Source organism: Leopardus geoffroyi, chromosome A1, assembly GCF_018350155.1.
Source record: "Leopardus geoffroyi isolate Oge1 chromosome A1, O.geoffroyi_Oge1_pat1.0, whole genome shotgun sequence".
NCBI classification, from domain to species: Eukaryota; Metazoa; Chordata; class Mammalia; order Carnivora; family Felidae; genus Leopardus; species Leopardus geoffroyi.
Genome location: NC_059326.1, coordinates 69,717,968 through 69,744,475, shown reverse-complemented (window position 1 = coordinate 69,744,475; position 26,508 = coordinate 69,717,968). Strand labels below are relative to the sequence as shown.

General features: G+C 44.3%; 1 protein-coding gene across 4 annotated transcripts in view; it reads right to left on the bottom strand.

The window, feature by feature from the left end:
- Window positions 1-26,508, bottom strand: part of FARP1 (FERM, ARH/RhoGEF and pleckstrin domain protein 1) — a 294,892-nt gene that overhangs the window by 80,277 nt on the left and 188,107 nt on the right. For all 4 annotated transcript variants that reach the window (XM_045444576.1, XM_045444559.1, XM_045444583.1 and 1 more), the window contains exons 3-4: window positions 19,730-19,834; window positions 714-756 (exon numbers count right to left, since the gene is read on the bottom strand). In XM_045444576.1, coding sequence (XP_045300532.1) covers window positions 714-756; window positions 19,730-19,834 — 148 coding nt within the window. The remainder of the gene's footprint in view (window positions 1-713; window positions 757-19,729; window positions 19,835-26,508) is intronic.

Sequence of the window (26,508 nt, the reverse complement as noted above, 5' to 3'; positions counted from 1 at the left end):
TTTGCCCGGGCTGTGGCTGCAGTGAGGGGGCATTTGGGATGAGTTGTCTGACTCTGCGCTTGACCTCAAAGTGGAGAGGAGGGAAACGGTCCTGGTCCTGGGGCACAATGAGAAGGGACAGAGAAAGCGAGCCTTCTTCCCTCACTCCTCTCCTAAATCCTCCTTAATCTTCCCCAACACATACTGTAAATGCAAGCCAGACTCCCTTCAGTTCTGCCTGCCATTCAGACACAGACACACACACACACACACACGCGCGCGCTTTAAGGCACTTTGTTTTTCAAAGCAACCAATACTTGCACTCTGATTTCACAGGCATTGAAGAGGCAGGACAGAAAACCTAACATCAATTTTATGAAGACATGGTTGCACCTTCCCCTTCAAAAGTGACAGTAACAACCTCGGACAGAGACCAGGCAAGCTCAATTAGTCTGGAGATTAACAGCATGCTCTAGTCGTTAATCAAAATGAGGTTTGATTTTCCAAGCAAGGTTTTGATTACCAAATTGTTAAATATTAATACTGCAGAAGAGACATTTTAATGGCACATGGATTAGTGGATGAAAAGAAATCACGGGGCCAAAAAAGAAAAAAAAAAAAAAAAGAATCTGTGTCACCAGTGTGCTGGATGCCACAGGGCAAACAACGTCTAGAGGAGGAAAATGTCTGGCTTTATATTTAACATCACTGTTAAACACATGGTGTATACTTACTTCTAATCTGCTTGACAATAGGTTTTAAGAGATCCAGCCACACCTACAAAGGAAAAAACAGATTGAGACAAATTCTCAACGAAAGGATGCAAGTATTTGGAGGCTTGACTTGGAGCTGTTTAAAATCAAAATACTTTTTGAGTATTCGAGACCGTCTGTTCCTATTGTCTGCAGGACGGCGTATCTTCCATCACTGACCGCTTTTATAGTACAGACCCAAATTTGCTGGCATTATCCCTGAGCTTCAAAGCTACAATCTCTCCCAGACTCAAATGGTTAACTATGAATGTGTCTCCTGTCATCCGCAGTGTTCCACCAAAGCTAGCTACTCAGCAAACACGGATGCACAATTGCATGTGTGGCTACAAGCTGAGTGAAATATGCAAGCTCCTTAATGAAACAAAATACGTGTACATACACGCATTTACAGAACAGCACGTCTTTCAGGGATATGGGAAGGGATGTTTAGAATATTACCTCTGCACTGGGTACTCTCCATAAGCTTTTACCTCTTTAAAAAAAATTTTTTTTAATGTGTATTTTTGAGAGACAGAGATAGAGTATGAGCAGGGGAGGTGCAGAGAGAGAGGGAGACACAGAATCCGAAGCAGGTTGCAGGCTCTGAGCTGTCAGCACAGAGCCTGACCTGTGGTTTGAACTCACAGACCACGAGATCATGACATGAACCAAAGTCAGCCAAGCAACCGACTGAGCCACCCAGGCACCCCACTCTTCACCTTCTGACAAGGTCAGAAGGATTTCTGCTGCCCAGGAGAGTAACCTGAGACTTGTAGGGACCAGTAATTTGTCCTGGGCTGGCAGAGCCAGGCCTGAAGCCAGGTATATCCAGCTTCAAGGTCCAGACTCTTCACACACGTGCAGTTTAGGGGGCAAGATTCAAAGAGAGAGAGAGAAACCAGCTGCCCTTCTTGATAAAACATAATTTAACCGTATTATCCCATTTCACACATGCTTTTCTCTCAATTCCTGGTCATTTGAAAAGGGTTCTACTGAAGCTCATATTTGTATGTATGACAAAAGCAAGGCTAATGTGCCTAATATAAAGAGGATTTATAATAAGAAAAACCAAATACTCCCAAACTATGCAAAGAATAACAGCTAAATGACAGAGAAAAAAAAGAACAATGGCTAATGGGAAAATGTTCAAATTCAGGAGTGATTCACCCTACAAACGCAAGTCTGAATAATCAAATACCCCTTCTGTCCATTACATTTGCATCTAGATATGCCTCTATGTATGCACACATTTTCATTTTATAATTCTCAGATTTAGCAAAGGTAGCAGAAAATGTACACTGTCTTACCTCTATTGGCGAATAAACGAATTGGTATGTTTCTGGAGACGAATTAAGGAAGAATTACGAATAATTATCTAAAGCCTAAAAAAACGGCTCCTACACATATTCTTTCATCCAGTAACGCAACTTTGGTAAATCATACATTTATGCACAAAGATTTATGTAAAATAAAAATGTTGTGATTAGCATTGCTGATAGTAAAAAATTTTTACAATAATAAATGAAATAAAATAAGTCTACATTTATATGACACATTATCATGCAGGCATTAAAAATTATGTTCTTGGTGAATATTTAAGTACGTGGGAAAATGTGTTTGGGAGGTTGGAAGATGAGCGACTTCCTGTCTTCTGCCTTTCTCCATTATTCAAATTAGCCTTAAATTGAGCACTAAGAATTCTTATAATGCAAAAACTAAAAATTTTAAGTCTCTGCTTATTTAGGTTACTCTTCCCCCATCACCTTTTCAAATAAGTAAGATTTTGTTTAATTAAAAAAATTTTTTTTAATGTTTATTTACTTTTGAGAGGGAGAGAGAGAGAGAGGGAGGGGCAGAGAGAGAGGGAGACACAGAATCTGAAGCAGGCTCCAGGCTGTGAGCTGTCAGCACAGAGTCCAACATGGGGCTCGACCCCACCAACTGTTAAGATTGTGACCAGAGCTGAAATTGGACACTTAACCAACTAAGCCACCTAGGCGCCCCGAATTTTTTTAATTAAAAAAAAAAAATTTAATGTTTATTTATTTCTGAGACAGAGAGAGGCAGAGCATGAGTAGGGGAAGGGCAGAGAAAGAAGGAGACACAGAATCTGAAGCAGGCTCCAGGCTCCGAGCTGTCAGCACAGAGCCCGATGCGGGGCTCGAACCCATAAACTGTGAGATCATGACCTGAGCCGAAGTCGGTCGCTCAACTGACTGAGCCACCCAGGCACCCCAATGTTTTTTTAATTTTTAAAAAATGTTTATTTATTTTTGAGAGATTGGGGCGGGGGCAGAGAACGCATGTGCACACATAAGCAAGGAAGGGGCAGAGAGAGGGGGATAAAGGGAAAATCCCAAGCAGGCTCCACACTGTCAGTGCAGAGCCCTACACGGGCCTCGAACTCACAAACCACGGGATCATGACCTGAGCAGAAACTGAGAGGCAGGATGCTCAACTGACTGAGCCACCCAGGCGCCCCTGATCAGTAAGATTTTATCATGAAATTCTCATTTCTGTTTTCCTATCCTCTGCTGCTCTCCTGCTTCACGGAGCTTCTGGTCTAGTGAGGAAGTGACAGGAACCAACCCCCCCCACACTGACAAAAGTGAAGACGTGCCTGACCCAAAGGGAATGAAGGGAGGAGCAGAGGACTCCCAGGGTCTGGGGCAGAGCAGTCTGACCCAGGCATGGGGGCAGGGGGACCGGAGACCCGATACAAACAGGACATTGTGAAGGGAACACGTCCCTGAAGATGCTGTCATGTGGAGGTCTGAAGGGAACAGAAGACACACAGGTAAAACCTTTGTCCAGGTGCCAGAGGTGCAAGGGGACAGCTGCAGAGCAGGGCTGGTGGGTCAGGAAGGGGTCAGCCTCCCCGGAAGCCACGTTGAGATTCTTCATCCTTATCCTAAGAGCAATGCAAAGGATTTAAGCACGGGGCTGATACAGTCAGACGTACACTGTAAAAAGACTGATCTGGCAGTGTGGGAATAGACAGAGGGGCCGGAGCAGAGGCAGGCGGACCACACAAATAGTGCAGGCAAGAGACGATGGTATTTTGGACCAGGAATGCAGAAGTAGAGCAGGGGGAAGTGGGCGGATCTAAGAAAAATTTAAGAGGTAAAATCCCCAGGGATCTACTGATGGACTGGATATGGTGGCTGAGGCAGAAGACAATGACCAAAACGACACGAGAATTTCTGCTGAGGGCATCTGGACTGATGCTGGTACAATTCACAAAGATGGGAGTGCTGGAAGAGGGCCAGGATGGAGGTTCTAGACACTTTGATTTTGTTGAGGTGCCCTTGGATTTCATGAGCAAGAGACAGTATGGAAAGGGCGGGACGCACTCGTCTGGAGCTCTGAGGTGAAGCCTAGACAGGAGAGCTCACACTAGAAGTCACCACAAGGCGCCCAGGTGACTCAGTCATTTAAGCATCCAACTCTTGGTTTCAGCTCAGGTCATGATCTCATGGTTCAAGGGTTTGAGCCCCACGTCAACCTCTGCAAGGACAGCGCGTAGCCTGCTTGGGATTCTCTCTCCCTCCATCTCTGCTCCTCCGCTGCTCATGCCCTATCTCTTTCTCTCAAAATAAATAAAACATTAAAAAAAACTAAACAACAACAAAAACCTGCTAAGAAAAAAAGGAGGAGGGGGAGGAGGGGGAGGAGGAGGAAGAGGGGGAGGAGGGGGACAAGGGGGGAGGAGGGGGAGGAGGGGGAGGAGGAAGGGAAGCAGAAGCAGAAGCCGCCACCATCCTGACTCCATAGAGGATAAGCGTCACGGAGACTCATGGAGGATAAGGCTCACCGAGTCCAGAGGATGAAACCTACGAGCACCGATGGCACGTCCACCACGGACCAGCCAGGTGGAAGCAGATGAGAACAGAAGGAAAAAAGGAGAGTGGTGTCACAGAAGTCATGGGAAGGCAGTTTCCAGAAGGAAATATACCAAGAACTGTTCAAATAAGATGAGAACTAAAAGTTCTGCTGGTGAGTTGACTCGGAGGTGGGGCTGAAAGTCTGGCGGGTGGTGAAGAGGCAGGAAGGACACAGACTTTTCCAAGAAGCTTGGCTGAGAGGCAGGCAGCAAGAGACTAGGGCCACAGGGGGTGAGGGATCAGATAAGGGTATTGTTGAATTACTTGTTTTTATTATTCTGTTTTTCAAACGTTTTTAAGTAATCTCTATGCCTAATACGGGGCTGGAACTCACAATTCCAAGATCAAGAGTCGCATGCTCTACTGACTGAGCCAGCCAGACGCCCCTATTTGCTTGTGAGTCACAGAAAACTGGGTGCGTCTAAAAAAAGTGGAGGGATTCAGGGGCACCTGGGTGGCTCAGGTGGTTGAGCGTCCAGCTTCAGCTCAGGTTTGTGAGTTCGAGCCCCGCGTCGGGCTCTGTGCTGACTGTGCAGAGCCTGCTTGGGATCCTCTGACTCCCTCTCTCTCTGCCCTTCTCGTGCTATGAAAAAATAATAAACATTAAAAAAAATTTTTTTTAAAGCGAAGGCATTGAGAATATGAGCAAGAAGGGTTCATGTCCCTCAATGTCCTAAGGGATGTGAGAAGACGGCCCTAAAACCCAGGGCAACGGTTTGAGGTAGAAGGAAGAGCTATTCCACTGAGGGAGACAGAAAGGCCAGTGGCAGATGGGAGTTTACATTTCTGTGCCGGGAGCAGGCAAGTTCCTCGTGGAGGCTTTCTGCTTCCCCAGTCAAGTGGGAGGCCTGGAGGACTGAGGCAAGCAGGGAATACTGGAAATAGTTGCACGGGACAGCGCGTTAACTGGAGAACCCCGGTGGGATTTCCCAGGGCTGCCGAGCGGCCACTCTCGAGCCTGTAGGCCGGCGCTCTCCCGGCCACCTCAGGGAACCGTCTCCGCGAACCTTCCCCACTGCCAGCTCTCCCTCAACTTCCACAAGCCACTCAGGACAAAACAACTATGCTCTGGCAACATAGCCGCCAATTTTATGAATTGTTTTAAAACATCTCTCGTCTGTTTTTGGCATTTCTGTGGAAAGCATCGAATACAATCACCAACTGGAGCCAACTGAGCATGTGGTTTTACAACACGCAGGTCTGGGAACATCAGACCGGCCTGAATTAGCCTGTTTGGTCGAGCTCTGCAGCAAGAAGGCTACAAGCCATCGATCACGTCACAGCTGACCCGCTGGGTGAGAACTCAGGGCCTCGGGGAACCTCACCATTTACCAGTTACATTGATGTTTCCGGGGCTCAGAGAAAAGGTCTTGCACACGCAGGACTTAAACTACTATAAATGGGGGGCGCCTGGGTGGCTCAGTCGGTTAAGCGGCCGACTTCGGCTCAGGTCATGATCTCACGGTCCATGAGTTCAAGCCCCGCGTCCGGCTCTGTGCTGACAGCTTGGAGCCTGAAGCCTGATTCAGATTCTGTGTCTTCCTCTCTCTGACCCTCCCCCGTTCATGCTTTGTCTCTCTGTCTCAAAAATAAATAAACGTTAAAAAAAAAAATTTTAAACTACTATAAATGGATGAGCTACAGGGAACAAGAAAAATAAGGCTGCCGCCTGACCAGAGTTAAAGTGTTGAAGTTTGCTATATGGGGAAGGCGGCTGGGAAGCATCTAGACTAGACTAAGTCATCTTAGACCAATCACTTGTTCACTGAACCTAAGCAGGACAGAAACAAGTTCCAGACAAGTTAAAAAGGCAACAAAGGCACCATCACCTATCCTTCCCCACCGATGGATCTCCAGACGGTCACAACTGTAATGATCTCCATGTCTAATCGCCCCGCCCACCCCTTCCACCAGGCCACACTTCCCTGTCTTCTCTAACACCATGCAGCTGGGCTCCAGAGCACATCCATGCTACTTGACTCTACAGGGATTTGGTTTAAATGAATGGATTTCTAGAAACGTCATTCCAATCAGTACAACCCACTGAATCAGGGAACTTCCCGTGCTGGGGTTTGAAGGCCCTCTTCTATAGAAGAGGCTGCTGGGGCCACCATGCCTGACAACCACGGACTCGGTGGCTTGGACAACAGATCTGGAGGCTCATGGTGTCATGGGTTGGGTTTCTCCCGAGACCTCCCTCGACTTGTAAATAAATGTCTGCCTTCCGGATGTGCACACCCACGACCATCCTTCTGTGCACACATACTCCTGGTGTCTCTCTGATATGTCCAAATTTCCTCTTTGTAAAGTGACAAGTGTCAGTGGATTAGGGCCCACTCTAATGGCCTCATTTTAACTTAACCATCTCTTTTTTTTAAAAAAAAATCTTTATTTACTTTTGAGAGAGAGAGACAGAGAGACAGACAGACAAATAGACACAGGGAGATATAGAATCCGAAACAGGTTCCAGCTGCTCTGTCAGCACAGAGCCTGACGGGGGCTCTGTGAACCACGAGATCACGACCTCAGCCGAAGTCAGATGCTTAACCGACTGAGCCACCTAGGCACGCATTAACCACCTCTTTAAAGGTCCTATCCTCAAGTACAGTTTCATTCTGAGGTACTGCGTGTTAGAGCTTCAACACAGAAATTTTAGGAGGACACAACTCAGCCTATAACATCTATCTTCCACAATTTGGCATCAACACAGCTTTCCAGCCCAGTGTTCTCCCATTTGCCTACATTTCAGTCAGGTTCCCTTTTTTCCTCTGACCTTCTGTTAATGTTAGTGTTAAGTGAGAACAACACTTTACTGCCTAGTTATGAAAGGCAGGGCAAGATGAACCACTGCTCCCAAAGCGGTTTCTCTTCTTTCCCTAAACCTTTTTAGCCCCTATCATGTTGGTGAGTGACATTTTAGGTAGATTTTGCAGGCAACTAAAACATTGGAGGTATTTTGGAAAGGTTCTTATTAAAAGAGACTCAGTTACTAGATATCTTTCAGGAAGGGCACTGGGAAGAGACTGTTTCTTGGGCACCTCCTGCGTGCCAGGCACTAAACAGGTGCTTTATAAATTCTCATTTAATGCTCCTAACAATATGGTCATTTTACACAGGCAGGAAGCCAAGCTCAGAAAGCTTATTTAAGCTTCCCAAGGTCACACATAGCTGAGATTCAACATCAAGTCCATTTGACCCCAAACCTGTGCTTTTTCTGTAACATCATATGCCGCCCCTGTAAAAGCTAACAGACTCAACAAAAGCTCAGCTCTCCTCTTCAGGTTTAAAAATCAAAACTGCGGGGTGCCTGGGCGGCTCACTCGGTTGAGCATCCGACTTCGGCTCAGGTCATGATTCACAGTTTGTGGGTTCGAGCCCCGCATCAGGCTCTGTGCTGACGGCTTGCTCAGAGCCTGGAGCCTGCTTCAGATTCTGTGTCTCCTTCTCTCTCTGTCCCTCCCCTGTTCATGCTTTGTCTCACTCTGTTTCTCAAAAATAAACAAATGCAAAAAAATATTTTTTTAAATAAAAATCAAAACTGCATACAACAGGGGCGCCTGGGTGGCTCAGCTGGCTAAGTGTCCGACTTCAGCTCAGGTCATGATCTCGTGGCTCGTGAGTTCAAGCCGCACATCAGGTTCTGTGCTGACAGCTCAGGGCCTGGAGCCTGCTTCCGATTCTGTGTCTTCCTCTCTCTCTGCCCCCCCCTTACTCATGATCTCTCTTTCTCTCAAAAATAAACAAACATTAAAAAAAATTTTTAAAAACCGCATACAAAAATATTTCATCACCTATAACATATATAGGAGCCAGATAAAATGTTACAGAAAATTATCTAGTATCTAGAATTCATTGCAACAAAGTAGTCTTTCCACAAGCTGATTCCAACAAGAAATTACTTTGAATTTGTTTGTAATAATTTGTTTAAATGTAATTTTTCATATTAATGTTAAGTGTGGCTTTCTTTTTAAACCAATTAGAGATTTTTGACTCTGTCATAGATTTACAGAGACTGGATTTATCTTCCTACAGGAAAAACAAATAAACAAAAATTAAAAAAAAAAAGGGAGAAACATACTTAGCACAACAGATCTGAAGGCTGAGGACATCAGACAGTGAGAAACTGTGATCCCTCAGAGACAAGAAAATAAAATCACGATCCCTACACTTGCCCTAGACTTCTGTCTACAGTAGGTTTCCAGGCTGTGGTACAGAGAAGAAAAACCCGGCAAAATCCAGGAGTTGAAAAGGTGGGGCTGACAGATCATGGGGGGGGGGGGGGGGGAGGGGGGAGAGAGTAAGGGGGGGGGGAGTAATAACGAGTAGGAAGCTCCCTCCAAAAAGATCATTTAGAAGAGTATAGAAGGTTCCCATTGAGTAATCAGCTGAATACTGATCAATGTCAACTTGTGAAGAAAGTACCCAAGATTTGGGAGAAAGGACCAATGAAAAGATTCAAGGTATCAGTGCCTGGAGCTCACAGAGTCAGGAACACTACCAATTCTCACCAGCAAGATCAGACAACCCGAGGATTCTGGGCACTGGGCAGAGTACTGAAGAGTCATCCCTTAGCACTGAGGAATAATTAACCCCGGACTACACACTACATGAGACCCATTTAATGTGCTTAAAAGCCAGATATGAGAGGATTAAATGGTTTCCAAATAAGTTAATTGCATCCCAGAACACTCAATAAAAATTTATAGGAATATAAAACTATCCAGTACTCAACAAGGTAAAATTTACAATATCTGACATCCAATAAAGAAAAATCACCAGACACACAAGGAAGCAGGAAAACAGGCCCATAATCAGACAAAACACTCTGACCTGGAATGCAGGCATTATAATTAGCAGAAGGAGGACATAAAGACAGTTATTATAACTGTGTTCCATATGTTCAAAGTTGAGATATAGAAAACATGAAAAGACCCAGATGAAACCTCTAGAGATAAAAACCACATTGGGAGATTAACACACACAGGACAAGATGAAAATCAGATTAGACCTTGCAGAAAAAATACTAATGAACTTGAGGATGCAGCAATAGAAACAATTCAAAATGAAACAGAAAGATAACCAAGACATTAATAGTGCATCACAGAACTGTAGAACAACTTTAGGCATCCTAACATGCATGGCACTGGAGTCACAAAGGACAGGAGGTAGCAGTGGAGGGGGCAAAAAACAGGACAAAAAATGAAAAGAAAGAACAGCTGAAAAATTTCCAAATTTGGTGAAAACTATAAACCCAACAGATTCAAAAGGCTCAGAAAATCTCCAGCCTAAGAAATGTGAAGAAAAGTGCATGGAAGCACATCATCACCAAACTGCCCAAAAACAGCAATAAAGAGGCAATCTTAAAATCAGCCAGATATGGGGCACCTGGGTGGCTCAATCGATTGATTTCAGTTCAGGTCATGATCCCAAGGTCATGGGATCAAGCCCCAAGCTTAGGATTCTCTCTTTCCCTCTGCCTCTCTTCGCTGCTTGCAATCTCTCTCTCTCTAAATAAATAATATAAATAAACAGCCAAAGAAGATTATGCACAAAGGAACAAAGGTAAAAATGACAGCAGACTTCTTGTCAGAAACAATGCAAGTGGGAATGCAATGGGGCAAGATTTTAATGCCCTTGAAGAACAGAATTATTAGAATTTTATACCCAGCAAAAATGTCTTTCAAAACGGAAGGCAAAATAAGGACTCAAACATATGAAAGCTGAGAGAAGTCATTGCCAGCAGGGCTGTACAAGAAGAAATGTTAAAGGAAGTCCTTCAGGCAGAAAGAAAATAATATCAGATGGAAATCTGTGTCTACACAAAGGAACGAGGGACACCAAAATGTCAATCGTGTGGTTAATATATACAATATTTGAGACATTTTTAATATTATTTATAGACAACTGACTGGTAAAAATAACAATGCAGTGTGGGATTCATAACTTTTGTAAAAGAAAATAATATGACAAAAATAGCAAAAAAAAATCAGAAAAGGGAAAATGGAAGTATACTACTGTAAGTTCTTATACTGTAGGTGAAGTGGCATAATCTCTCTTAAAGGCAGGCCCTGATAAGTTAAAAGTGTGTATTATGAACCCAAAAGCAACTATGAAAGTTACAAATGAAAGAGTTATAGATTATATGCCAACAAAGAAGGTAAAATGGAATCACTGAAATATTTAATTAATCAAAAGACAGGCCAAAAAAAAGAACAAAGAATGGGTAAGACGAAAATAGCAAGATGCCCCATTTAAATCATATCAGCAATCACATTAAATGTAAATGTTCTAAACACCCCCAATTAAAAAGCAGGATTGTTAGACTGGACAAAAAGGCAAGACCCAAATGTATGCTACCTTTAAGAAACACACTACAATATAAAGATGCAAAAAAGTTAAAAGGAAAAGAATGAAAAACGTATATTATGCAACCAGTAATTTTAAGAAATTACAGCAGCTATATTAGTATCAAGGTAAATATCAGAACAAAGAATATCACCAGGGATAAAGAAGGAATTTTTTTCATAACAAAGGTGTCGATTAATTCAGAGGGTAGGAAAATCTTAAGTATATACGCTTAAAAACAGAACTTCAAAATACATGAAGCAAAAAGCAATGTAATAGCAAAGAGAAATAGAAAAATCCACAGAGTCTGAGATTTTAATACTTCTCACTAGTCCTGGGAAGGGCACTCTCTTCCCAGTCAGCAAGGCCCAGATGCCAAAGCATCAAGAATACAGAAAATAAAAAAATACTGAAGGATAAGATCAGTGGTTGTGAGGGCCTCAGAGAGGAGGGAGGGATCGGTAGGTAGAGCAGAGGACATTTTTAGGGAAGAGAAACTATTCTTTATGATACTTTGATGGTGGACACATGTCAAAGACATTTGTCAAAACCGATAGCATATACAACACAAAGAACGGACACTAATGTAAACTTTGGACTGTAATATGTTAATACTTGCTCAACAATTATAATACACATATCACACGACTGCAAGATGTTAAAAATAAGGGACCCTGTGCATTTGGGGGGGTCAGTATACAGTACCTCTCTTTACTTTCTGTCCAGTTTTTCTGTAAAGTTAACATTTTTTTAAAAAAGTCAATTAATTAAAAAACAAATGAGAACAAAAAACCCCACGTATCTCTCCAGCTTAAGAAATGGAAGGTTACCCATTGCTCTATTTTTCCTGTGATCCATCCTTCTCCCAGACTCTCTGCTCAAGGAAAGCTTTGCCTCCTCTGAGAACTGCCCCATCGACCCAGCCATCGTGGCCTCACATGCTGCTGGTGATGTGTGATGACAGAGGCACCCCACGGCCTCATTTCTGCTGGGTTCCCAAACTTCCATCTGTCTGTGGCTCAGCAAGTCTTCATCCTTTACACCTGGCATGTGTCCACAAAGACCCCCTCTGGGATGTAGATGCCCTCAGACCCCCGGGGGAAGAAGCAAGGTCAGGACAGGAGGCTGCTACTAAGCATACGGGAAGGAAATCTGGCCAACGCCAGTGGGGCTGGGAAACCACCAACAAGGGATGTAGCCATGGTTTCTGTGGCTTCAAGCCCCTAGAAAGCAAGTCTGCAACTACAGAGTGAAATGCGTCCCTCCAAAATTCCTATGTTGAAGCCCTAACCTCGCAATGTGACTGTCTCTGGAGATAAGGTGTTCAGAAGTTAATTAAAGTTGAATAAAGTCATAAAAAGATAGAACTGTGGGCTTATAAGAGGAGGAAGATCTCGGTCTCTGTCATGTGAGGACACCGTGAGAAGGCAAACATCTACAAGCCAGAAAGAGTGTCCTCACCGAAAGTGACCATATAAAATATAAATATAAAATATAAACTAAACAATAAGATGCCCATCTTTTTCCTGAGCTTTACCAGCATGTATTAGACACTGGAACCATTTTATCAGATCAGTAAGCACTGTGGCTTTAACAAAACACTGGTGGGCCAACTTCTCTGGTTTCTGAGCTAGAAGGCAAGCACAAGACACAACAGATATCCGAGTACCTCCCATGCGCAGGAATCCTGCTGGGCTTGTGACTGTAAAGTATCAGAATTAATCGTCATGACAATCTTGTAAAATCATCACTTATTAATCCCATTTTCCAGATAAAGTACAAAATCAAAGAGGTTCAGTATCTGCCCAGCTGCTATATGACAAAACAAATGTTCAAACAGAGATTTACAAGCCACGATGCACGCCCTTCCCGGGATCCTCAACAGGCTGATGAGATAAATCTTATTATACACCTATCTCTACCACTGAGGCTCACACAGCTCTCTGGGAGGGACCAGTGTGAGGAAAGGCAGCCAAGTGTAGCAGACAGTGGCTTGCTGAGACAGGCTTGTGTGAAAATCCTGGTTATAAAGATCATTGTCAAGTATCGGGCAAGTTACCTCTCTGAACCTTCTCACTGTAACATGGAGATGATAAAACACCCACCTCAGAGAAATATTTTAAAGCAGAGATTGGCCAACTAAGGCTCATGGGCCAAATCCTGACTACCATGTGTTTTGGTACAGCCAAGACCGGCCTTTACACTTCTCGTGATTGGAAAGAAAAAAAAAAAACAAAAACCAAAAAACAAAGGAGTGTATTTCATGATGTGAAGACTCTGAAATTCAAATATCCATGCCCCTAAATAAAGTTTTATTGGGACACAACCATGCACATCTATTTAGATATTGTCCATGGCCGTTTTTGTGCTGTGATGGCAGGGTTGGGTGGTTGCCATGGAGACGGTATGGCCCGCAAAACCTAATCCATTTACTGTCTGGCTTTTTGCCAACCTCTCATAAGAAGAACAAATGAGATGTATTCAGGTGTGCAGCAGAGTCCAAGGGCAGCCAGGCCAAGGTCTCTGAGTTCACTCCAATGGCAAGCTACTGTTTTTCTGGCCTTTTACCAGCCCTTACAGTCCAGCTACCAATTAGCTGGCATATTAAGGACAGAGTCTTGACTCCTAGGATCAATAGCATTTCTGCCACGGAAAGACCAATCCATAAAAAAAGCTGATGAAAAGATTTCTCTGCTCCTGTGGGGCAATCTCCCGGGCACGGCTTCCTGGACTCAAAGCCAAGGGCAGGCCAAACTTGCATGTAAACACAGCAACCAACTCTATTAACTGGCAAGCCACGGGACAAGTCTAATTAAGGGTAGAGCGCAATTGATTACTAATTATCACTAGTTTATTTCCCATCCTGAGAAACACATCTTAGACCACGGAAAGTACTCCTTCTCCCCGAGGCTTTTTTTCAAACCCTTGCAGAACGGCCTGCCCTGACGTGGGTGTTTCATGTGATGGAAACGAGACAAGGGGCGGAAGGCTGGGCTCAGACGTGAGCCTACCGTCTAGGCACAAAGGTCCACAATTCCGTGTGCCAGGGACTCTGGGGATCCTAGTTTCCCACGTAACAGGCACAGGCCCACAGGCAAAGCCAGCTGTGACGGCCCACGTTCAGACATTTTGAGACCCACCAGGCTTCCCCTTGGTTTGGCAGACAAGTAAATGGCCTCCCAGAGGAAGCCCGGTAAAGGTAATAATCACAACAGTAGCATTTAAAAAACGATAATATGTCTGTGTGCACCGCAGCGTTTTTCACAACCACCGAGGGGTGGAAGCAACCTCAACATCCACCGACAGATGAACGGGCACACACAACGTGGGACAGCCATACAACAGAATATCACCGAGCCTCAAAAAGCACGGATACCCTGTCATATGCTACACCGTGGGGGAACCTTACATCATGCTCCGTGAAACAAGCCAGTCGCAAAAAGACAAACACCGTGGGAATCCACTTAGAGGGATCCAGAGTAGCCAAACTCACAGAGACAGAAAGTAGGTTGGTGACTGCCAGGGGCTGGGGGGGAGGACAAGAGAGCTGTATCACGGGCACGGAATTTCAGGTTAAGATGTGGCACAATGTGGATACAGTTAACAGTATCGTACCGTCCACTCAAAGGTGGTTAACACGCTAACACTTACGTTAGCTGCTCTTGGCAATTTAAAAAACGGGAATGATCAGAGTTTCCGTAACTAACACTTTCTGAACACTCGAGTAGGTCCCAGACACAGGGATTACATGTGCTGATTGACATTATCACATATGAGCCTTTCAAAAACTCCACAAGTTGGGCACTCTTCCCTCATTTCTACCCACGAGCAGAGCGAGGGTCAGCGAGGCCAGCCCCCTGCTCCTGTCACCCTGCTCCAGGGACTTGAGGGCTGACAGTTGGACCTGCAGAGCTCCTTTCCCGGGCTGCTACAAAACACCACCCCACTAGAAATCGACAGAATCTCAGAAGGCAACAGAAACTGCCGGATACCTATCTTAAATTCCCAAGCACCTTTACTAAGAGCAGAGATGAAAACCCAGCCAGACCCCTCAGTTCAACAAAGTCAAGACTTGTCCTTGGCTCTTCCAAAATAGATTGTCAGTCAGCCTCTGGACACTTTTTGGTCATTATTTCTGCTCCTCTGTGCTTTTATTTCATCGCGTTTTGGGGATAAAGTTTAACTGATGTTCTATTTTTATTTTTTTAATGTTCATTTATTTTGGGGGAGGGAGGGGCAGAGTGACGAGGACAGAGGATCTGAAGCGGGCTGCACGCTGACATCAGCACAGAGCCTGATATGAGGCTCAGACTCACGAACCGTGAGAATAACAGATTAATTGTTGCAACAACTTCTTTCTTAAATTTTATAAAATTAACTGTCAGGTTGGGATTTTGTAATTGACAGAGAATAAAATATGGAAATATTGTCAGAATGGAAGGATGATGGACAGCATGGGCTTGTGTTCAGACAGAACTGAACTTGAATCAAAGCTATGGCATTTCCTAGCTGTGAACCTCTGGACGAGGACTTAACCCCTTTAAGCTTTAGCTTCCTCATCAGAAAAAGGGTATATGATGGGCTCTTCCTGGAATGAATGAAATACTGTAGGTAAAACTAATATGATGCCTTGCAACGAGGTATTACTCTCCAGGGCACGTGTTAGCAAACTGTGGCTTCCTGTATCCTAAATAAAGTTTTATTGGAACAAAGCCCATCTATTTATTTACATATCGCCCACGGCTGCTTCCGCACTATAAGGGCAGACTTGAGTAGCTGCAACAGAGACCCTACAGCCTGCAAAGCCTTAATATAGTATTTATTATCTGGCCCTTTGTAAAGCGTACGGATCCTTGCTTTAGAATATGGGCCATGTTAGCTGTTGTGTCCACAGGGACCAGAACAGTCTGGCACATGGTAAGCACTCACGTGGTGGCTTTTTTTGTGTGTTACATGCAACAAATAAACACCTGTTTTTTTGGTCATTGTTACTAGGTTTTCTGTATTTTGCAGCTGAACATATTACAAGAAAGCAGTGAGATCATAAAAATCAAGCACGATAAAACTTAAAAGTCACCAGCACAGGTGCTGGTGCACAGGAAGATGAACAGGTTTGTAAATTCGAGAAAGGCACTGAACTTGGGGTCAGAAGAACATAGTTAGAATCTCAGCTCCACCATTAGCTAGTTGGCTGACCCAGATACGGAACAGTTATGAGAATCTTAGTGCCCTCACCACTATTATTTATCGTTTAGAAAGGCATCTCCAGCTGGCTCAAACAGGGCAAGAACGGAGTCAGGGAAGCCATTAGGACCTTGTAGTAATTCAGGGAAAGGTGTTAGAAATAATGAGATAGCATATCCTCCAGTGTTCTGAGAATCATTATTTTAACACAAAAAAAGTTTATGAAACTATGTTCCATAGAACTTACAACACGGTATTGTAATTATTTGTTTCCTTGTCTCTCTTACCAAGCTGTGCACTTTTTTTTCTCTTTCAAGCTGTGCACTTCTAATGAATGGAAACCATAACCACCTCTTGCTGTCACTTTGCATCACGTGTCTTCCATGATATAAAGTATGAGGACTGAGGCAGTGTAGGCACAAGAAATTTGTTGGATAAATAGAATGCAGAATTAGATTTGGCCCATCTGTGGTCATGCGCCACATGAAAAAGGACTGGAAGTCAGGGAGGCTTAAAGTTTAATTTAAGTACGAGGAAATGGCGAAGAGTATTTGGAGACAGGAATAAGCTGAGAAAACACTATTCACACCCACTTTTAGGTATGTGACAGATTGGTTCATTCACCACCTACCCACTCGCCTCCTGTGTATGTCTTCCTTGCAACACTCTCTTCCTCTGCTGTGACGAGTCCCTCTCCTGGTTTTCCTCCTCCCCATCTGCACCTCCTCTGAGAGTTCTTCCCTCTCTGTCCATCCCTTAAATGCTGGTGTTCCACGCTGGCTTCCTTTCTACTCTCTACGCTCTCATCCAGTTTCAGAACTTCAATTAATATTTAAAATAATCTTGCGGGGGAGCCTGAGTGGCTCAGTCAGTTAAGCGTCCAACTCTTGATTTCGGCTCAGGTCATGATCTCACAGTTTATGAGATTGAGCCCCGCGTCGGGCTCCGTGCTGACACTGAGGAGCATGGTTGGGATTCTCTCTCTCCCTCTCTCTCTGCCTCTCCCCTGCTTGTGCACGCACACACACACACACACACACACACACACACACACTCTCAAAATAAACAAACATTTAATTACAAAAAATAGTCCTATGAGTCTTAAATCTCCATTTCAGCTCATATCTCTTTCCTGTGCTCTGGAAAATACACCCACAGGCCCTGCCCACTGGATGTCTCCACTGGGATGTCCACTGACACCCCCAAGTCCTCATGTCTGGGATGGAACTCACTGTCTTTATCTCTTCGCAGACATGGTGAGGCTTTCATCCCCAGCGACTGGTACCACTGTCCCCCAGATGGCAAAGCTGGAAAACCCAGCTGCTCTGAGCCTGCTTTGTCTCACAAGCCCATCCATTCAGTCACATCCCCAACTACCTCCTCCTCCAAAACCTCTTGAATCCACCCATCTCGCTCCAGCCCACCACCTCGGTTCTCCCGTAATCCCTTGCCACTACGCCTCCAGCCAGAAACACAGCAAACCCCTAACGGCCTTCCTGATTCTAGTCTTTTCCTATTGCAGTCCAGCCCAGTCGTCTTTCTAAACCATAAATCAGATCATACCATGTTCCCTTTAAAACACACCGACAGCTTCCCAAACACACGAGCTTGGTACAGAACTGTGCTGTCCCACACAATAGCCGCTAGCTACACGTGTCTCCTGAGCACCTGCAATGCGGATGGCATGAATCAAGAGGGTCTGTGTTGGATGCACACCAGACTCAAAGGCTCCGCATGAAAAAATGTGAAATAGTTTATTCATAGTTTTTGCTCCTGATCACATGTTGAAATGGTAATGGTTTTGGACGTATTACATTAAGTTACACATACTTTTAATTTCATTTTTTTTTTTTAAACAAAACTGCTAGAAAATGTGAAATTACATACGTGGCTCATATTTTATTTTTACTGGATGGCAATGGTATAAAAGTCCTTCGAGATGTGGCTCCCTGCCTACTCTTCAGTTTCCTCTTTCTCACCTCCTTCACCTGAGCCTCTCCTCCTTACCTGTCACCCCCAGCCTTCCTTGCACGTTCCTACAGGTTGTTTTCTGCTCTTTATACGTGGGTCCCCCCTCTCACTGGAACATTCTATCATTTTTAATGTTTATTTATTCTTGAGAGGGAGACAGAGAGCACGAGTGGGGAAGGGGCAGAGAGAGAGGGGGAGACACAGAATCCGAAGCAAGCTCTGGGCTCTGAGCTGTCAACACAGAGCCCGACACGGGGCTCGAACCCACGAACCATGAGATCATGACCTGAGCCAAAGTTGGATGCTTAACCAACTGAGACACCTAGGCTTCCATGGAATATTCTTTCTATTAGGTCAACTCCCACTGGCCTCATGGGACTCAGCTTTGTAGTATCTAGGAAGGATTTCCTGAACACCAATGTTATTTGTTACCCCCACTGCCCAATGCTCCCTGGCTCCAATGGAAAACACCTGTCACATGCCCTGTGCTGGTCACTGCCTAAGCTTGACACCCCGCCCGGATCATACATTCCTTGTACCTTAGTTACTGGATCCCTGGAGCAGTGGCTAGCAAGTCCTAGCTACTCTGTATACAGAATGGAAGAATAAATAGAAATACAGTCAATGAACTTATAGTTGCATAGGGTGTCTAATACAAAAATCAGATACAGCCTTAAAAAAGTGCCATTAGCCAAAACACAAAAGGAACAATAAGCTATGTTCTAACTTTTGGGTTCAAATGGGCGAAACCTTTGTAAAGAACATGACATATTTTTCAAATTTTACAATGATCAAACCTATGGATTAGGCAACCCCATGCCCTTGGATCTCACGTACTGAAACTTGAACGTAAGCTTCAGTGTACTTGCGGTAGCTTCCTGTGTTGTAAAAGCAAGAGACTAGAAACAAACTAAGTACCCCATCGTCTACAACAGATGTAAATCACGGTCATGTCTATTCAGCGGAATAGTGTGCAATGGAGAAGAAAGCAGGGGATTCTATGCATGGGAAAGAAGAGATCTTCATGATACATTAACTGAAGTAGAGTGTAAGGTACATGACATTATATGTTGTTTCCACACATTAGTGTGTTTCAAAAGTATGCATGTGGGGCGCCTGGGTGGCTCAGTCAGTTAAGCGTCAGACTCTTGATTTTAGCTCAGGTCATGATCTTGAGGTTCATGGGATCCAGCCCAGTACTGGGCTCTGCACTGAGAGTTCAGAGCTTGGAATTCTCCCTCTGCACCTTCTCTGCGCTCTCTCACTCTTTCTCTCTCTCTCTCTCTCAAAAATAATAATAATAATAATAAACTTAAAAAAAATGTGTGTGTACAGACACATATGCAGACTTTTATTAGAAGGGTACAGAAGCAACTGGTAATGGTGGTTTCTGGAGGGACAGGCAAGGGAAAAGGGTCAGAGGGAGCTGGTGTTCATCAAGCTCTTTGAACTTGCTAATCCTATGCACATAGTACTTTCAAAACAGTTTAACAAGGGCTTTCTGGCTGTTTTTCTTCTAGGACATGTATGCATGGCCAAAGAACCAGACTGATTCCTCTCCTTTCCCAAGCTGAGCAGATGGTAAAATATCAACATTAATTTCCCATCACTTACCGTGATCTTTTTGTGGTCGGGAAACTCGAGGCCAAAATAGTCCCCTTCCACGAGGTTGAGGTGGTTGCAAACTGCATCCAGCAACACTTTCCCAGGGGCTCTTTGCTGGAAACAGAAACAACAGGAGTCACCCCCTCTGAGACAGGCAGATATGAAAACAAACCACGGCTCCCACCACCAGAAGCCTCTTCATTCCTGAATCTTCAGCCCTTCTCCACTTGCCGCCATCCACCTTCCAGAACCCTGACCGCCTGATCACCAGACCCCCGGCCGCATACCTCTGAGCCTTTTCCAGGCTGTTTTCACACTTAGATGATAATTCTCTGCTATTTTCTCCCCAGCACGGTCCCAGGCACCATCCCCTTTTTAGAAATAGACTTTATTTTTTAGGGAAGTTTTAGATTTACAGAAAACTGAAGACAAAGTACAGAGAATTCCAACATAGCTCTTCTCACCATACACATAGAATCCCTTATTCATCTTGCATCCATGTGGTACAGTGGTTACAAATATTGAGCCAACACTGATACATTATCATCACCCAGAGTCCACAGTTGACATTAGGGTTCACTCTGCATTGTACAGTTCTACACTTCCTGACAAACATGTAATATTGTGTATCCTAACATGTAATATCATGGAGACACCATTACAGGATCAAGGAGGACAGTTTCACCATCCTAAGAACCCACCATGTGCCATCTAGTCAACCCTCCCCCGCTTCTCCGAACTCCTGGCTACCACTGGTCTTTCTACTGTCTCCAGTCTCACTTCTTCCAGAATGTCATACGTTTGGAATCGTACGGTACGTAACCTTTTCCTATTGGCTTCTGTTGCTCAGCAGCACGCACGTAGGTCCCTAGATGTCTTTTCGTGGCTTCCTAGTTCATTTCTTTTATTGCTGAATAATATTCCCTTGTGTGAATGTACCACAGGTTATTTATCCATTCACCCACTGAACGACATCTTGGTTACCACCCCAGTTTAGGCAATTTAGAAGAAAGCTGCTAAAATAGGCATTGAGGAGGGCACTTGTTGGGATGAGCGTTGGGTGTTGTATGTAAGCGGTGAATCTCGGGAATCTACCCCCAAAACCACGAGCACACTATACACACTGTATGGTAGCTAACTTGACAATAAATTATATTTAGGAGGAGGAGGAGGAGGAGGAGGAGGAGGAGGAGGAGGAGGAGGAGAAAGCTGCCATAAATACTTATGTGTGGGTTTTGTATGAACAGAAGTTTTCAGCTCATGATTCTGTGTTCTTTTTGTGGAAGTGGAACCCCAGTCCCTGTTCCTTTTCCCTTCCTCCACAAATAAGGCAGAAATTATGGCTTTCTTTCTTAGGTTCCCCTAGCACTTTGCGCAAATTCTCATCCACACGACACCCACACTGAAGGTAAGAGCGCATTTTATTAATCTCTGTATCCGCAGAGCCTAAAGACTGACCAATTTTGAAGTGGATGAACAGATGAATAAAACTTACTCATTCCACAGTATTATATATGGTTATGTATATACAAGCCTGTCTCTCCAGTTAAATTCTGGGCTACTTTATAGTTCACCTTTATATTCTTATTGGCCAGCAAAGCACCTGGCACTCACTCAAATGCCAGCTGAAATCATTTTCTATATACTGAACCTACAGGAAAAGGGAATATGATATATAAGACCCCAATTTCTACCCTAACCTAAATGCCTTGGTTTCTCTTCACTGCCTGGTGGATTCCTAATGACCCGCTAGTAAAATGGATCTGATTCCATTACACGGATCAAACGCTGGAAGAAAAATGTTTCAAAAACACAGTCCTCTACAGTTACTGCTTTTATACTTCCACCTTCCCTCTGAGAAGAGCAGAACATGTTAGGAACCAATTAGCAACTCAGGAGACCAATGGTCAATAAGAGAGCCTAACTAATACAGTGATGGGCATGTCCATTAACCTGGCCAGGCATGACCCGAGGAGGCGTCAAAGATGCTTCAGTGTCCAGAGGTTTAGCATTTTTTTAAACAGATGCCACTTTATATATTCCCATATTCCTCATCACGGAAATCCAGAAAATAGCCAGAGCTATCTGAAGGTATACAATATTCTCCATGGATAATCCCAAACTCACTAGGCTCTTTGAGTGCCTGGTTTAAGGGTCTCTGGCAGAATCGTTTCACGTGAACTGATGGCAGGAAATGTGAAAAACAGTAACGTCTAATAAAGAAGGAAAAGAGGGGTGCCTGGGTGGCTCAGTCGGTTGGTTGAGCATCCGACTCTTGATTTTGGCTGAGGTCATAGTCCCAGGGTTGTGGGATCGAGCCCAAATCCGGCTCCGCACTGAGCGTGGAGCCTGCTTAAGATTCTCTCTCTCTTTCCCTCTGGCCCTCCTCTCTGCTCACACACTCTCTAAAATAAAAAAGCAAATAAAAGGAGGAAAAGATTTCACTTTCATTCTCTAAGAAAGGTCATCCCTCCTTTACTTGCTGTGGTGAATTTACTCCTACAGTCTGCCCCATTGTTCCTCAATGCTTGTCTCCAATGCACGTTTTTGAACTTCACTCTAAGAGTAATTTTGTTCAGAATCACATCACAGTGTGTAAAATGGATGGTCATGTTGGTTGCATAGCACTGTGAATATACTTAATGCCGCTGAATTTGTATACTTAATGGCTAAAATGGTAAATGTTACGTTATATATATTTTATCACAATAAAAAAATGTAGGGATGCCTCGGTGGCTCAGTCGGTTGAGGATCTGACTCTTGATTTTGGCTCAGTTCATGATCCCGGGGTCATGGGATGGAACCCACACTGGGCTCCTCACTGAGCATGAAGCCCGCTTAAGATTCTCTCTGTCCCTCCACCCCTTCCCTGCTCACGTATGCTCTCTCTAAAACAAAACAAAACAAAAAAAAAATGTTTTTTAAAAATGCAGAAGAGGAAAAAAACAGAAAAAGTAACTGAGGATGGGGTTCACATCCTTAAATAGCTGTGATACACTGTAGAATCAGTTTCAACTTTTTTAAGAACAAGAAAATGAGTTCTTCTTAGAACGTTATATTGAGGGGCAGGACTAGCTCCTGGAAGAGTGGCTGCGAAGGCCTGATCACACGGGGAGAGAGAGTGAACACCTATGCGTGTGCACCCAACGTTTGTTACAATTTCTCAGTGCAAAGAGACCTTTTATGTGTTTGGCATGAAATGAACGTTGCTGGAGTACCACAAATTTTGCATTTGGGTTAGGCTTTGCGCTGGAAGCCAGTGATGGGGTTCAAAGAGCTAAAAAAGTGCAAGCCCTTTTGCTAACACAAATCTAGAAATAAGCTGATGAAGTGTGAAGAGGAGGAGGAAGCAACAGCATGGATAAAGCTAGCAAAGCATGAAGCAGAGACCTTGAGAAAGACTGAACCATAAAGGTATTTTCTCAAAGGGGGACTTACTTTAAGACACACACACACAATTCGGGGTGCCTGGGTGGCTCAGTCGGTTAAGCATCCAACTTTGGCTCAGGTCATGATCTCGCAGTTGGTGGGTTTGAGTCCCGCATCGGGGTCTGTGCTGATGGCTCAGAGCCTGGAGCCTGCTTTGGACTCTGTGTCTCCCTCTCTCTTTCCCCCTCCCCCTCTCATGCTCGGTCTCTCTCAAAAATAAACATTAAAAGAATACAAAAGACGTACACACACAATCCTATTCAATGCTGTACAAGCTACATTACACAAGGAAGGGAAACCAAGTAATTTACACATCGTTTGAAAACTTACATATGTTAGGAAGTTTAACATGGAAAGGATCTTATGACAAATGAGTTGTGTTAATGATCACCAAGTGTTAGTATTGGAGGGGAGGAAACAGATCTCTAAGACTCCCACAGCCTCTAAGAAACTGTCAATCTGGCCAGCCCCATACTTAGCCAGTCTTGATTCAAGTATTCTAGACATGTGAGCCTTACAGAAAAGACACCAAATAGTAATTATATGTTTCATCCTGGAGAACAAATCAGCAATTAGCGAAACTACATAATCACATTTTTCTTATTGGCTACTTTTAATGATGCTCCAAAAGGCATTTGAATTTTAGCCCAGCGCACAAACAATGTGGCTGATTTCAAACTCGGCATCCATGAGTTCATTTTCTCCATTTTGAATGGGCTTTTCATAGAATCTATAAGAGTACATTTTCGGAAGAGGTTCGCATTCTTGGAGAATGTCTGGCCACTAAATATTGAATAACAAATAGTATGAACATTCACATTTGGTTTTAAGGTACTAAAAACTGTGAATCAAAGCTGCTCTAGTTTATTGTACCTTTAAAATATATCTATGCCCTCAGGCTATTTCTATTATATAAAGTTTTATGTGGGAGTATTTTTCTTTTCCTCCAAAAGAATAAAGACAATTCTTTCTGGGGTGGGGGGTGGGGGGTGGGGGTGGTATTTTCCTCTCTCTCCTTAATTCCTCAAAGCATCTGAACAAACGATTTCCCCTATACTTGAGACAAGCTAAGGTTCTGACCTCTCAGAAACAATCTCATAGACACAAATCTATAAAGATCATGTTTGACTAGGTTTTAAAAATTTTGCATCTGCTGAGGTTTCAGAAAGCTGTTTCTGGAAGTGGTTTTTTTTTTTCCCCCCCTTCCTGGTTTAGGATTAACGTAACCATGACAACCAGGGCACGCTCTGATCCAGCAGAGAATGGCTTCTCTCAAAGGCCTTCGGCCCCCTTTTTCTTACCATGAATACCTATTAAAATATTATCCAAAGTCCTATAACCCACCAACCCTCAACAAGTCTAATCTTAGGGCATCAGAACACTGCAGATTCCCTCATGGCCCGTTGCTAGTTTTTGGCCAGGTGGGGGGATGTACTAAGTACACGGGGCTTGAGAGACACACACACGCGCTGGGCTAAGTGCCGAAGGAACAGGAATCAATACAAGTATCCCTGAGTTGGGGCTACAGACAAACAACCAGCTAAATATATGGTAAGTGCTACGTGGGGAGGGGGAGGGGGAGGGGAGAGGGGAGAGGGAGACCTCTCCGGTGTCTCTTCCTAGAAAAACACTAATCCTTTTCGATCAGGGTTTCACCTCTATGACTTCATTTGACCTTAATTACTACCTTACTCCAAATATGGCCACAATAAAAGTTAGGGCTTCAATTTATGAACTGAGGGCAGGGGAGCAGAATTCAGTCCACAGGACACGAGTCATGATAGGACTGGAGACATTATCATCCATCTCCCAGGATCAATGTAAGACTCAAAACTGTGATTGCAAAGTGGTTATTAGCAAAGGCCCTGGCACATAAGAACAAGTTCTCAAGTATTGCTGCTTCTGCTGTGTAGGGAAAATGTTAATTTATAGAATTAACGGCAGGGGAGGGAGTTGACATTGAGAAGGAGGAGCCATTTTCCACCCCCCAAGGCATGCCTCTGCAATGTCATGCGATACAAAACCTGGCTACCACGTCAGCGGGCTGCGTGCCAATGTCCCCAAGGGCAGAGGCCATGCCAAGGATCCCTGCTGGAGGTGATTCAGAAGAGCACTTCTGACTTACCTGCCTGTCAATCACCTGCAGACCTTAACAAGCTGCAGGTGCTGATTCTGGAGGCATGAAAATCTGTATTTCTAACAAGCCCCCAGGGCTGCTGCTGCTGCTGCTACAAAGACTATGCTTTGAGTAGCAAGGTGCCAGTCACCTGCCAGTCGATGAGTTGCTACTGAGTGACCTGTGGATCCTCCACACATGGGGCAGGCAGGCTGGCTCTGTGGTCTCTCTGACTTCTGCTCGAGGCTAACATCAAGGCTAAACTTGAGAGTCAACCATAGCCAAAAAAAAAAAAAAAAAGCCAAACCTACGGGTATGGGTTGAATTGTGTCCCTCAAAAAGATATGCTGAAGTCCTATCTCCCAGCATCTGTGAACATGACCTTATTTGGAAACAGGGTCTTTGAGATAAAATCAAGTTAAGATGAGGCCATTAGCATGGGTTTTAACCCAATATGACTGGCTCCTTGAAAGAAAATGGTGTGAAGACAGACACTGGGAGAATGCCATGTGATAACAGAGGCAGAGACCAAATGATGTGGTTATGAGCAGGGAACATCAAGGATTAACATCCCACCCCCCCCCCCCCCCGTCAAAGCTGAAAAGAGGCAAAAAACGATTCTGCTCAGAGTCTTGGAGGGACCATGGCTCTGATGACACCTTGAGTTTGGACTTGTAGCCTCCAGAACTGTGGGAGAATCAATTAGTTGTTTTCAGCCACCCAGTTTGTGGGACTTTGTTACCGCAGCCCTAGCAAACTTATACAACCACCTTCTGTAGGGCTGTTACTCCCCTCTTAGCCACAAGGGGGCGGGGACAATGCAGTCACATCCAGCCAGCATGGTCCCTTTGGAAGAGACTACAAGGAAACCACCACCCAATAAGTGGGTTTGGAATAACAAAGCCCCTGGCCTTCAAAATTTCTCTAACTTGATAATCAAATATATTCAGCAAGTGCTAGACGAATTATGGAAGGTAATTAATCTTTCTTGATATTAAAAGAGGCTCCTCTTTTTACCGTGGTTGCCCTAGATGTGAGTGTTGTTCTAGAACTGAAATCCTTTTTAAGAAATACTCTCTTCTGAGACCCTTCCACCCGTGAAGTCAGAGGGGCGGAGCCAGGTTTGAAGGGCACAGAGCTCACACGCGTTCCCAACACCCCAGCAGCCCGCCCCGGGGTACCACCCCGTCCTAGCCCCTCTGCACACACTCAGGAGCTGCCAATGAGGTAGAAGTTCAAGGAC